This window comes from Echinops telfairi, unplaced genomic scaffold, assembly GCF_000313985.2.
Source record: "Echinops telfairi isolate 266 unplaced genomic scaffold, ASM31398v2 ScPeMD7_1713;HRSCAF=2227, whole genome shotgun sequence".
Classification (NCBI taxonomy): Eukaryota; Metazoa; Chordata; class Mammalia; order Afrosoricida; family Tenrecidae; genus Echinops; species Echinops telfairi.
In genome coordinates, this window is record NW_022105611.1 from 16,736,828 (window position 1) to 16,750,407 (window position 13,580).

Sequence of the window (13,580 nt, forward strand, 5' to 3'; positions counted from 1 at the left end):
CCAGCACTGGTACCTACTTGGCATAGGCCTTCTCCACCAGAGCACACCAGAACTCATTGCGGGAGTTGGAGTGGCAGTAGATGAGCTGGTTGTTGACCGTGGGCAGCTGGTCATCGATGACCACATCTATCCACTCCCCGAAGCGCCAAAACTGGAAGTGGAAGATGCCTGCGTAGGCCTCAGGCTTCTCGGGGTCCCACTCCTGCTCCTTCCAGTCTGGGATGACCTGGATGGGGGCGGGGGACAGGGAGGAGGCATGCTGAGGAGGTGGGAGTGCGGATCGCCAGGGATTCGAAACAGAGAGGGAGTGTGGAGTCAGCCCCCCACCCTCACCCCCGTGAACCAACGTGGACCATGGAGCCGACGTCTTCCACCCAGGGCTATGGTTCCCCCAGCTCTTTGAAGGCATTGCTGGAAGATTCCATGAGTGCAGTGCCTCTGTTCTTCCTGCCTCCCTCTGCATCCTCCTCCCTCAGAGCCTTCCTCCGCACCTCACAGGAGAACTGAGGCCGGGAGATGGCAAGTCATGTTCCCAGGGCCACAAGCCTAGAAAGCGGGGACCTCAGGGCTACTAGGCTCAATTCCGTCCTCCAGAATGCACTGTGAAACTCTCATCCGGGGCCCGCGGTGGCGAGAACGTTTGGAACCTAGGACAGGATCTTTAGGTGAGTTAAAAAGTCAGACGGTGGTCAAAACCAAAACCAAATTCGCTGCCACAGAGTCGATGCTGACGATGCATCCCCGGCAGACAGAATGGCCATGGTGTTCCCAAAGCGAGGAGGGCATCTTCGGGAGGCTGCCTGCTCCGGCATCCTCCTGTGGAGCAGCTGGTGGGTTCGAACTGCCCGCCTTTTAGTCAGCAGCTGAAGGGTGAAGCATCACGGGCGCCAGGACTCCAACACGGGAGGAACGCCAGCCCAGCCCAGCCCAGGCCACGGCCATCCAGTCAGTGCCGGCCCACAGAGATGCAGCACACACGGGTCCTGAGGCTGTACATCTCTACAGGGGCAGACGGCCTCATCCTCCTCTCAAGGAGCGGCCGGTTGGTTTGATCCTTGGACTCTGGGGTTCGCAGTCCTAAGCTCACCCAACAGTGCCACCAAGGAAGGGTGGGTCCTGACCCAACACAACTGGTGTCTTTATAGAAAGAGACGATCCTCAGAGAGGCACAGGGGAGGGCCGTCCCATGAAGGTGGAGGCAGAGACTGGAGTCATGCTGCCACAAGCTTCCAGGACTGGAAGAGACACAAAGGGCTCTTCACCCTAGCCTCCGGGCGGGCAGGGCATGACTCCTGCACTTGGACAAGGAGCCCCGGGGGCCCTCAAACGTTGTTGCATGAAAGCCCCTCACGTTCACTTTGTGGTTCTGTTGGATTGGGCCTGGGAGGCCCATACAGCAGGATGCAAACCCAGGTGTGTCTGCCTCCCACGGAAGCGCTCTCCATCGCTGGGCCAAGAGCTGGCAGAGACCCTGAGCACCGGGGGCTCCCTGGCTGTTGGGAGAGGCAGGCGCACAGGCCCGGGGCTGAGGCCAACACAGGGTGGACACAGGGCTGTGGGGAGATGGAAGCCTGTCCTGGGTGGCCGGCAGCAGCTCCTGAGTAGGTGGCCTGAGAGTGGGTGGTGGGCATCTATACACCAAGTAAACCAGGATCCGGGAAGTTGGCAGGGAAGACAGATCGTTCACCCTGCCAAGTGGGGGTCACCTGCACAGGACACAGGCAGCTCCTTCTAGGAGCCCCGGTTCCAGCTGCCATCCAGAGATGCACCCTTAATAAGGCCAGGGCTGTAACTGAAGGTGACCGCCACACTCACCACAAGGGCTTTGTTCACTGCCCTCTGACCCTCTGCAGAAGGAGCCCTGGGGATGTAGTTGTGAACTGCATGGCTTGAAGTTCAAAACCATCAGCAGCTCTGAGAGAGAGACTGGGCTCTCGTCCCGTCAACAGTTACAGTCTGGGAACACACGCACCAGGGGATTGCAGTGAGGCTGCATGGGCTCCAAGCAGGGAGTGGCCCTCAGCCGGGAGTTGGGTGAGCCCAGCCAGCACTCCCAGGTGGGACATCTGAAGCTGTGGCCAAGGAAACACTCATCACAGTGACAGGCACTACACCATGGGTGGGCACCTGCTGGCTGCTGGCTCGACTGCCCCTGGCATCGCCCGGCTCTTTGCCGCCCGGTGCTGTGAGCAGGCCCCGGCACAGGGCTGCCCTTGAGTGTGCTCGGGCAAGGCAGGCGGGTTCCCACCCAGCGCCCAGGGTCTGTAACCCAGGGAGGATGCCACTCGGTCCTTTCCCCAGCTCCTTGCTGCCCTTGGCCGTCAACCCTTCTGGTCTCTCTCAGTAGAAGCCTTCGGGTCAGCCGCGACCCTGACCCCTGGTGTTGTTCCTTCACTTTGCTTCCAGGACAGAAAACAGGGCCCCTAAACCAGTCACAGTCACCCTGCCTGCGCTTTCCGCCCACTACCCAGCTGCCTCTCCCTGTGACGAGGCAGCGAACCCACTGCCCTCAAACCGATTCCCATGCACAGAGACTCCACAGGGCAGAGAAGAGCTGCCTCGGGGGTTCCTGGGGCGGGCACCCTTTACGGGGGCAGGAAGCCTCAGCTTTCTCCCGCAGAGCAGCTGGTGGGCTTGAACTGCTAACTTTGTGGCTAGAGCCTAACGGTTACCCCCACTAAAGAGGCAGGCAGGTGGGGGTTGTGACCCCCACTGAGCAGAGAGGAAGGCCGAGGCCCAGCGGGGAGTAAGGAGCAGCCTAAGAGCAGAGAGCCTCCCCGGACCCCCTCCCACCTGTGCGGACTGTTCTGGATTGCACAAAATGGGGAGGGAAAACGAGCCCTCGCGGGAGCTGCGAGGTGCTGCTGCCCCGGGAGCATCATTACTCAGACTCAGGGCTTGGCTCTGAGCCCTCGGAGGCTCAGGCAGCAGTAATGAGGCCCCGGGGCCTGAAGACAGAGAGTTAGGCATCCTGGGACTCTCCCGTGCTCACGGCCAGCCGGCCAGGGAACCACCCTGGGCTGCCCTGGTGGCGAGAAGGGGAGGGTCCAAGCAGAGAGCTCACATTTGCATGTCTGTCAAGCACCCTTCCCCACCACATCTGGTCATGCCAGAAATCAAGGCAGGGCTTAAAGACTCCAGAGGCTGGTCACAGGGTTCAGAGGACATCTGGGAGAGGGCCCTCTGGCCATCGATAAGGACAGCAATTCGACAGAGCACCACACATCGGAAACACCCAGATCCCTCCGATCGGGGCGACACTTAGTGCACAACGGATGGCGGGGCATCCGTGAGCCTGAAACAGGGAATTTAGAGGACAGGTTCACACCTGGATCCTGCCTTTTCTTATTAGTGATCCTGGAGGGGGCCCAATGGTAGAGGAAGAGATGTTCTCCGCTGGAAAAAAGGCCGAGTAGTGAGAAGGAAGAAACAGAATTGTTTGGAGGAGCACCGCTCTTGATTTAGGGTTTCGGCACCTGGGCATCAAGGTTTCTCATGCACAAAGGAAGAAAGCCGCAGACATCGGGGGCTCCTGAGAAGCACGCTGGCCCCCCCACCCCAAGATTTGAACCTGAAACCTGATCAGCCTCGGAGAGCACAGCCTAGTCTGCAGACAATGCACGGCAGAGGATGACCAGCCACGCTTCAGGACACCAGGGAGATGCAGACGGCAAAATCCCGACAGCGGAAGCTCCCCAGCGTACAGGACCCCGTTTCTTCAAATAAGTTGTAAAGCACAATGAAAAATGGAGCGCCAACCAATTGTAACTATGGACCTCTACCGAGATTTCAAGGAGGCCTGGTGACATAGTGGGGTTTGGGGGCTGCTATCTGCAAGGTCCGCAGTTCAAAACCCACCCCCTGCTCCTCGGGAGAAAGAGAGGCTTTCTGCTCCCATAAAGATGTACAGCCTTAGAGGGTCACAGGGATGGCTCTGCTCGGCCCCTTAGGGGAGCTGTGAGTCAGTCAACTCGATGACATGAGTCTGATGGGGTTTTTCTATTTAGATCTCATTCAAACTTATAAACACACATACATTTACAGTTCACACAGGAAATTAGAACACTTACTGGGTATTTGACATTAAAGAATTAATCTCAAATATTTTGAGGAGCGCTGGTGGCATAGTGTTTAGGCATTGGGCTGCCAACAGCAAGGTCGGATGTTTAAAACCACCAGTGGCTCCGTGGGAGAAAGATGAGGCTTTCTGCTCCCATAGAGAGTTACGACAGTCTCAGAAGGTCATGGGGGCCAGTTCTTTCCTGGCCTTTCGATGGCAGTGAGTTTGGTTTCGGTTAAAACATGTCAGTGGTTTGACGGCGTTGAGTGTTTCTGTGTTTGTGTTTTATAATGACCCGGCACCGTTCAGAGTGGCATAGAAAGACTGACAGATGAAAGGGCATATGCTGTCTGGGAGAGCAGAGGAAGAAAGCCCAGGTGCCCACTGCCGAGGGGGAGGGATGGGAGTGTGGGAGTCACGGGGAGGTTCCACCGTCCTGCCTGCCACTGCGAGAGCAGTTAGTTCCCTGTAGTCGAGAAAGTCCCACCACCACAAGACATCAGTCCTGGGTCGGGCATCCAGGCCCTGTGGGTCGGTTCTGCTGACCCTCAGCCTCATCCCGCACCCTCTCTCGGGCCACTTGAAAATCTACCACCGCTTCCCAAGGACCCTGAGGCTTCACCCCCTACACCTGTGCATGTGTGGTTCCCTCTCTACAAGCTCCTTAACCCAGTCCTCCACCTGGGCTGAGTGAGGCAGCCCCTCCGGGGGTCCTTCTCCTCCCTGCTCACTGGGAGGAGCTCCTGGAGGGCTGGGGCTATGTCTGATTCACCCGCAGCCCCAGCTCCTAGTCCAGCCCCAAAGCTGGCAGGACAGCTCCTCGCGCTGGTCCGGCTGGCTCTGTACACCTCAGTGGCCAGCACATCACCCCACAGTGGATGAGGGGCCTTGTGCTACTTCTCTGGGCCTCCAGCTCCTCCTTTGGTGAGGACGAAGGTGGACAGTCGCTCTGGGGGTGCAACAGGAACTGTGCATCCTCACAGGACAGTGGGGGTGGGAGGAGAATACTGGTCAACATCTCTCCCAGCACAGGCAAAGGCAACAGCACCTGAGCAGGTAGAAGGCAGGCCTCGGTGGGGGCAAGGCCTGACCTGGCAGGGAGCCTCCCTCACATGCAGGTGGCCATTAACAGCCCCCCGAAACTCAGCCCAGAAAGCTTAGGGCTCCTGGGAGCAGCCTGGGTTCTCCTGGGGTTGTCTGCCAAGTGGGGGGACAGGGGAGGGTGGGGCAGCAGCACAGGAAGGGTGACAGGGCATGTGTCCATATGTGCACATTTGTGAGAGTGTGTGTACACATGAGTGCCCGTGTGTGTGTTTATGTGTGTGTGCTCGCTCGCTCAGGGTGTGTGGAGGAAGCTTCCAGCTGGGACACCGCAGGTCCAGCTCAGAGCCTGTGGGAACAGGGCTGCCAGATGAGGGGCTTTAGCGGGGTCTCCTGTGTTCCAGGCCTTTCTGAGACACCCCCCCAAATGAGAGAACCCCTGCTTCTTAGCATCGGAGGCTCCTCCATGCTGTCAGCCGCTGACTGGAAGTCTCCAATCCCCAGAGTTTCAGAAGCCAGGACTGGAGGAGGCCAGGGAGTCGGGGTGCCTCCTCTGGGAGCAGAGCCCCAGCCCATGCCTACCACCCCACAATCAGGACACCTGACGAAGCTGCTAAGATTGGGGGATTCCTGTTTACATGACCCTCCGTCCCACTGGGCTGGGTGGTGCGGACAGAGGGTCCCCTCAGAGGGGCCATTCTGAAACCCACGGGTGTGACACACTGGGCTGGGGTGGGTGGGAGTGTGGGGGAGGGCAGTCCACTCCACCACAAGCCCTACTCTCTGAGCCCAAGGCCAGGCCTGGCCCTGCCCATCCTCTGCCCCATGCCCCTGCCGTCTTGTCGATGTTTCCTTGGGGAGACTCCGAACCCCGCCCTCATCAGTACTGTGGCACCGGTGACAATGACGGGAGGCCATGTGTCTGAGGGGACTGGGGCCCCTGTGCCACTCTGCAAAGCTCCAGATGTGCCACCAACGTCAATGCCTCTAAGCTCCCGACAGCCCCATGGGGCGGGCACTCAATGAACCCCAGCGGAAAGACGAGGCAGCCGCTCAGAGAGGCTCGGGGACTCGCCCAGCATCACAGAGAGAGCCGGGCCCCCACTGCTCTGCCCCCACTCCTCATTCCCCAGCAGGACCCCAGGAGAAGATGGGGAGGGGCTGGGAGGCTGGGGGGGGTGGTCTGTCTGGGAGCTGAGGTTCCCGCCAGATAGAGGGGGTGAAGGAGGCTGCAGAAGGGGGCTTGGCAGAAATGAGCTGTGGTTTTGGAGGAGGGGAGGAGAGGGGAGACCTACCCGGAGGGGCCATTTGGAGGCCAGGGCCATTATCATAACCAAGCCACACGCCTGCCTCTGAGGCAGGGCCAGGCAGGTCTCCAGAGAGAAAGCTGGGCTGGAGCTGGCCTGGGTCCTTGGCTGCGACCTCGGCCCTCAGTGTCCCCATCAGATGACCGAGCCTGAGACAAGACTCGGGGAAGAGCTCTGAAAGGGGTCCAGTCAGGGCTGGAAGGGCCCTCACAGGATGAGAACAGGACGTCCGAGGGCTCAGCGTGACCCCAGCCCACCCACAGCTCTCTTGGGGGGCCTGTTCGGCCCCTGCCCAACCACCTTGCTAGAGAGGGAGCCGGCCGATGGAAGATGGTTCTGTGCATGCCCACCTCCACCCCTTCTGGTCTTGGGGCCCCTGGGGCCAAATGCTGCCTCCCCGCCCCTCCCTGCCCCTGTGTCCTCAGCCTGACTCCCTCCACGGAGGTTGGTCTGGGATGTAGGTTCCATCCCAGGGAGATGTCCGGAACGCTGGGTCTGAGCCCACTGGAACCAGTGACCTGGCTGTTCTGGTTGCCTCCCTGCACGTTGGCGGGAGGAGGGACATGGGGCTGTGGGTCATGGGGGAGGGGGTACTGGGGCTGTGGAGGGGCAGGGGGATAAGACAGAGACCCCCTCAGGGGAGGGGTGGCTCATGGAGAAAGAGACAGAGACCAGGCGAGGGTACACAGGCTTTATTGGGGACACACCAGGCACGCACCCACCCGCCGCCAGGGGCAGAGGAGGTCTGGGCAGTCTGGACCCTGAGGCCCACAGAGCTTCGGGAAGAAGCCGAGCAAAGGAAAATTGCGCAGGGCCAAGCAAAGCGGCAGGGCTTGCCTGCTCAAGTGGGCAGCAGAGAAGGTCACCACAGCGTGGCCCAGACAGGCCCCACGTGCCACCACAGCCTGTCTCCCAACATGCCACTCCTGCCGCACCCCTCCAGGGGCTGCTGCCCTCCCAGAGCCCCCACCTCCCCCTGCAACTGCTCTTAGTGGGTCCCCTCCATGAGGGAAATTCAGGCAGGCCCCGTCTGACCCAGGACATAAACCAGACTGGGCTTGAGACAGGGTACTGGGGGCACTTGGCGGGCTCCCATCAAGTGACAGGGGGTGGGTCAGGCTCCTCTCTCCTGGGGAGCCCACGAGTCCTGAGCTGATGAAGGGGCATGAGGCCCGGCAGCTGGAGTGGAATCGGCTCGTAACTGGAGAAGGACCACATCCGGCCACCTATCCTCTTAGCTCCCGACGCTGTCCTCCTTGGCACTACAGAAGCAGCCACGGTCACGTCAGGATAAAGACTTTTCTTCCCCCAGCCAGAGAGAAGTGCCCTCACTGAGCCACTGCCCCCCAACTCCCCAAACACAGGAGGAGCCCCAAGTCTCCCCAGGGCACCCTGGCCAAGCACATCCTGCTCACGCTCCTGCTATGAGCCACCACCCAACAGCTCTAGTGACATCATAATGTAAAAGCAGACTTGCACAAGGGGCGGGCATAGACCTTCAGAATGATCCGTATGAATATAGCACGCTCTCTATTAAAATAAAGGTATGTATAATATAGAGGAGTAGATAGATCTCTATGTGGCTTCTCTCTCTCCCTCCAGCCCCTTCACACCGTCCCTCTAAAAGTCACTTCCCCGAGACGCAGAGGCCAGCATACCACCTCCCTCCCCTTAAGGCCGGATGGATGATGAAGACCTCGGCCCCCAGCAGCCCTGCCCAGCGTCCTGCGGACCACAAGGCATTGTGGGCCCACCCAGACCCGCTAGGAGCAGCACTTCCTGGGTGCCTCGGCTGGGTGTCCACACAGCTGGAGTCCTGTGCTCGGAGCACTGTGGTCAGCTAGCACCAAACGCATGCTTGTTTGCTTTTTCCCCCACCTCGGTGGCTACTCCGTACTCCGTCGGCTCCATCTATCCGTCGCTGCAGGAGGCTGGGTGGCTGGTTCTCTGGGTCTCTTTCTTGTCTGTGTCTCTGTCCATCTCTCAGTCTCTCGGTCCTCTGCACAAGATGGCAGAGGAAAGCCGGGCACCAGGACCTTTCCGTCTCCCCACACAGTTGTGGGCAGGCGCGTCTACAGCGCAGCAGCAGCAGCAGCAGCAGCAGCAGCCAGCTCAGCTTCTAGCCTACAGAGCCCGGGTTCCCCCAGGGCCGGAGGCACAGGCAAGAGGGGTGCAGGAAGGGCATGGGGCTCCAGGCGGTGGCTAGAAGCATGTCCCCAAACACACACCTGGAGGTAGGGGACAGCGGGCAGGCAAGGGCAGGGGGCAGCAGCAAGGGGCTGCCCGCCCTCAGAGCTGGTTGAAAATCACGGCGGCCTTGAGGTTCGCAGGCTCCACGCCCTCTCCGAAGGTGATGAGGAAGTACATGACCTTGCGGATCTTGGCCAGCTCGGACAGGCGCTCCCCAAACTCCAGCGCGTCCGCCTCATTCCAATCCATGGCGTCCGAGTCCTCCTTGCGCCAGAAGATGGCGGCGGGGTCCAGCAGCTGGCGGGTCATGAGGTTGGTGAGGTCGGGCGTCCAGTTCTGCGAGGTGCCCGTGATGGTGACCTTGCCCGCCTTGTCCAGCACGACGTCCCAGCGCTCGAACTGCAGCTTCTGCTGCTGGATGAAGTCGAGGCGGTACACGGACTCGGCCGGCCGCAGCAGCTTCTCCCCGTCCTGGCGCTTCTCCCCGCGCTGCTTCAGGCTCTCCACGCGCAGCCGCATCTGCTTGGTCAGGTCCTGGTCCAGGACCAGCGGCATCTCCAGCTGGGCCTTCTGTGGCCCGTCCTCCGCCATCGTCCGCTGCTGCCGCTGCTGCTGCCTCCGCTGCCGCCACCCAGGAGCAGAGTGGATGGAACCTCGGGATGCCCAGGGAAGAGGCCACCCCCGAGGGCCCCGCCTACCCTCATCCCTTTGCCACTGGCTCTGCCCAGCCCCGCCCCGGCCTGCAAGTGGAGTGCGTGTGGGGGTGGGAGCCCCGGATGCCAAGCTTCCCAGGTGCCCCCGGTGCCTGCTCCCGCTTGCCCAAGTGGTACAGGAGGCCGGCAGGAGGGAAGGTGAGAGGTTCCTGGGGGACTTGCTGCTGATGTCAATCGCTGTGGCAACCTCCCTGGCAACAGGGCAACCGGGAGGGCTGGCGGGGAGCGGAGCGGGCTTGTTTGTGAAGAAGGGAGCCAGCAGTGAGAGGGAAGGGCGGAAGGGGCTGGGAAAGGTCCCTGGCCTGAGGGGCCCTCCTCATTTGAGATGTGAAGCCCACAAGGCAAGCCTGAGACCCAGACTCAACTCCCCCTCCCGCTCCCCTCTCCACACCCAAGTGGTTCAAGGCCTGCAGATTCTGCTGCCCAACACCCCGGGGGGCACTCCCCTCAATGCCCCCCCCAGATCCCTGGCTACGCAGATCACCTGCAGGCTCCTTAGAAGCTAGGAGCCCGGCCCTGGGTTTCTGACTCAGGGGAGGTGGCTGCTGCTGGGCCAGGAATGGTCCTCTGAGAGGCTGCGCTTCAGCCCGCAGGGGGTCGCAGCCCACCCAAGTCCTCCCACCCCCCACCACTGGCTCCACCTGCACCGATCCTCGGCTCCCCCAGGAGACTAGAGGCTGAGGAAGCAGTCGAGCTGACAGACATCTGAACCCCAGTTCCTGCGGCAGTCTCAGGGCTCGGCTGCTCTATGGGGCAAAAGGAAGAGCTGGGGTGTGGGCAGTGATGGGGATGGCGAGAGAAGCGGCTGCCGTGCCACACACAGAAAAGAGGGCAAGGGCACGGGCCAGGGTGAAACCAAAAACCATCTCAGGGGCCCAGTGGATCACAACCACAGTGGGGTGATAGCAGTGGAGGCTACTGAAGTCTGGGGATCACCTTCCAGACACGATCGCTGAAGACAAAGCGGGTGCATAAGCAAGTGTGGTAAAGAAAGCTGATAGTACCTGGCTATCTAAAGATATAGCATCTGGGGTCTTAAAGGCTTGAAGTTAAACAAGCGGCCATTTAGCTGAGAAGCAACAAAGCCCACATGGAAGAAGCACACCAGCCTGTGTGATCATGAGGTGTCGACAGGATCAGGTATCAGGCATCCAAGACCCAGAACAAAATCACAGCCAATGTGATTGGGGGGGTGGGGGGACACACGGAGTGGAGAGTCATGGGCCTGAACCACCCATCTTCTGGCTACTAGGTGAGCAGCTGACCTTGTGCGCCCCCAGGTGGCTGGGAACATCTTAAAGGGAGCTACAGGTAGCCTGGCCTTGCTGCTGGGGAGCTCTCCCAGGCTCCACCCCGGGATTGCCCCCCACCCCCTAGCTCCCTTCTCACACTCTGGGGTCCTGTCCACATCTCCTCTAGCCAGGGGCCTGACCTCTTGTGGGCCTGGGTCTAGTCCCCAATCCCAAACTCACCCTGCTGCCTTCTAGCAGATTCTGACAACACTGACCTTAAAGGACAGGGGAGCTGCACCCTTACCCAGAACCCTGGACGTGGAGCAGAGGCACAGCACACTGTGTGGGCGGAGCTGCCACCCAGGACCCTCTGGAAGGGGTCCAACAGCAGCAGAGACAGGAAACAGCGTGGGTGTGAACTGTTGAATGGGCTGTTGTTCTCTGAAACGCCCCCAGGGCACCATGAACATAGGGGGAAAGTGTTATACAGAAACCACAAAAGCAAAGAAGTCATTTTGAGGTCTGAGGTGCACGGGGCCCAGCCATGGTCCTCTCCATGTGTCTTCCGCTGGGCGTGGAAAAAGGAGAGTCGAGCAGAGAAGGGGCCAGTGAATTGGGAGGCCTGAACATGCCGATCTGTTTGGGAGAAACGACAGCCAAGGTGCTCCGCCGCAGCAGTGAGACTCGCAAGACTTGGTCTCCCGTCCTTTGGACGCGTTATCAAGTTGGACTGATCAGGCCTGGCCCCGCGTGGGCCCACCTTGAACCAGGCCAGACGCGGTGGAGTGTGCTCAGCCCCCTGCCACTTCCTGGTTTCTGGGACACAAGCCTGGGTGACTACGGTTCACTGCCAGGGAACATGCAGTTGAGTCAGTGGGACCATAACATGCCACCATAGGTGGGGTGGCCCAGAGAAGGCGACGGAGGACAGACACAGAGCCGCTAGCTATCAGAGGCTGGCCTCCCCACCGCTGCCTCACCCCATCACCATACTGGTTTAAACAAAAGTCGCGAAGGAATGTGACCTGCTCGAGGTCGCGCCACTGGCAAGGGGCCCAACTCGCATAAAGCCAGGTCTGCCCAGCTTCGAACCTGTGCCCGCCAGAGCCAGGCTGCCTCCAGGGGGGAGGTGGAGGGGGCAGCTGCCAGGGGCAAGTGTGTGTGCAGAGCCTGCATCTGAGGACGAGTCAGGCAGGGCCGGAGGGTGGGGCAGCAGTTCAGACTGGGTCCCCACCCCCCACCTTCAGTAGCGAAAACAGGGTGCAGCAGGGGAGGCCCTGCAGGGCAACAGGCGCATAGCATGAGGGGTGACAACAAACGGAGCCTGCCCAGCAGGGACAGGAGGGGAAGGCAGGGCCCAGTAATGAGCTCCCCTGGGGCAGGGCCTCCTTCCGGGCCCTGGGCGCTGTCACTACCCAGCACCAGGAGGTGGAGCACAATTAGCAAAGAAGCTCCTGACCCACCTTTCTTGGTACCTCACCCTCCATCCCAGGAGCCCCAGCCCCCTGACCAAGTGCTCTGACACCTGCAGGGGGAACCTCAGACCAGAGACAACCACGAGGCCGGCCCAGGGTCACACAGCATAGAGATGGCCCCTGTCTGGTGCTGGGCACTCCCTGCCACAAGCCAGAGGGGCCACAGCACGAGGGGGGGGGGGGGGCTGAGGCCCGGCCCAGGTATGGGCCACAGAAAGCCGGGGGCCTTCCCCACGCCCCACCAGGAGAGGCCTCACGGGGGTCCAGGCAGCAAAGCCAGGGGTGCAGCTGCTGGGCAGACAGTTTGGGGCGGGGCTTCATTGCAAGAACATTCCTGCACCTTCTGTGACAGGCTTCTGCTCGGTTCAGTGGGAAGATGTAAGCCGGGTTAGCTCTGCCCGTGGGGAACTCACCCCAAGAGGAGGGACCACAGGTAAACAGGCAATTATGGGACAGGGTGGGGGTGGGGGACAGGGGTCTGGGGACCGCCTAGGTCACAGAGAGGATGCCCCTGGGCCACCTCCAGCCCCAGACTGAGCCCAGGCCTTGCTAGGCGTGGAGGCCAGATGGCCCGAGGGCATTGCAACGGGCAGAGAGTGGACTGGAGGCTGGAGGGTGAGGTACATTGGAAAACAGCTGTAAGCCTGACCAGGTCCAGCCTCGGAGCCTTGTGTGAGGTTGTCCCACCCGGTCCCTGAGGATGTCTGGGCTCTGCGGCCGCTTGACTACCAGGTCTGGGTCTACAGCCTCTGTAGTGGACAGCGCCCCTCTCCCGCTCCCCAGAAGGCCATCGGGGTCAGTCGTGGAGTGAGGGCGGGAGACCAGCCCAGGCCACTCTCCCATTCTGAGAGGACGGGAGGGCACCTGCCCACAGTCCCAGGCTCAGTTGAGTGCACAGCTCCCTCTGGTGGCTGAAGGATGCCTTGGCATAGGCCTGCGTAGAATCGGCAGGGTCTCAGGATGAACTCGGTGCAAAGGAAACCAAAATCCTCACAACTGGACCAGGAGGCAACGTCCTGGCCAAAGGGAGCGAAGACTGCAGTGGTCAGGATTCCGCCTTGCCTGGAACCACAATCAGAGCGCATGGCAGCAGCAGTCAGTAGATCAAAGGACGCCTTTCACTAGGTAAACCTGCTCCCCCAGCAAGACCTCTTCAAGGGGCTGAAAAGCCAGGTTACTCTGAGGACTCAGGTGCACATGACCCAAGCCATGGTTTTCTCCATTGCTTCCTGTACCTGTGAAAGGCAGCCAATCCGCGAGACCGAAAAAGAATGGACGCACTTGAATTACAGTGTTGGCAAAGACTGCCCAAAGTGCCACGGACTGCCCAAGGAACACACAGAGCTGTCTCAGAAGTAGTACTCCCGGATGCGCCTTAGAGGCAAGAAGGCAGGACCTCATCTCATGTGCTCTGGACATGGTATCAGGAGAGACCAGTCCCTGGACAAGGACACCATGCCTGCTAAAGCAGAGGGGCAGAGAGAAGGAGGGGGAGTGTTGGGCTCTGTTATACACAGGGTCACTGTGAGCTGGAACAGACTAGACGGCACCTAGCCACAACC

General features: G+C 60.6%; 2 protein-coding genes across 2 annotated transcripts in view; both read right to left on the minus strand.

The window, feature by feature from the left end:
* Positions 1–13,580, minus strand: part of CAPN5 (calpain 5) — a 35,657-nt gene that overhangs the window by 14,119 nt on the left and 7,958 nt on the right. Inside the window, exon 3 of the mRNA XM_004708846.2 lies at positions 18–226. Coding sequence (XP_004708903.1) covers positions 18–226 — 209 coding nt within the window. The remainder of the gene's footprint in view (positions 1–17; positions 227–13,580) is intronic.
* LOC101645106 (olfactory marker protein) lies at positions 8,575–9,189 on the minus strand. The gene has a single exon (XM_004708845.2). It carries the CDS (start codon positions 9,187–9,189, stop codon positions 8,698–8,700), a length of 492 nt encoding a protein of 163 aa, XP_004708902.1. The 3' UTR covers positions 8,575–8,697.

Bases quoted from the DNA above. Each gene is read 5' to 3' on its own strand.
- LOC101645106 (XM_004708845.2), bottom strand. From the start codon at position 9,189: ATGGCGGAGGACGGGCCACAGAAGGCCCAGCTGGAGATGCCGCTGGTC.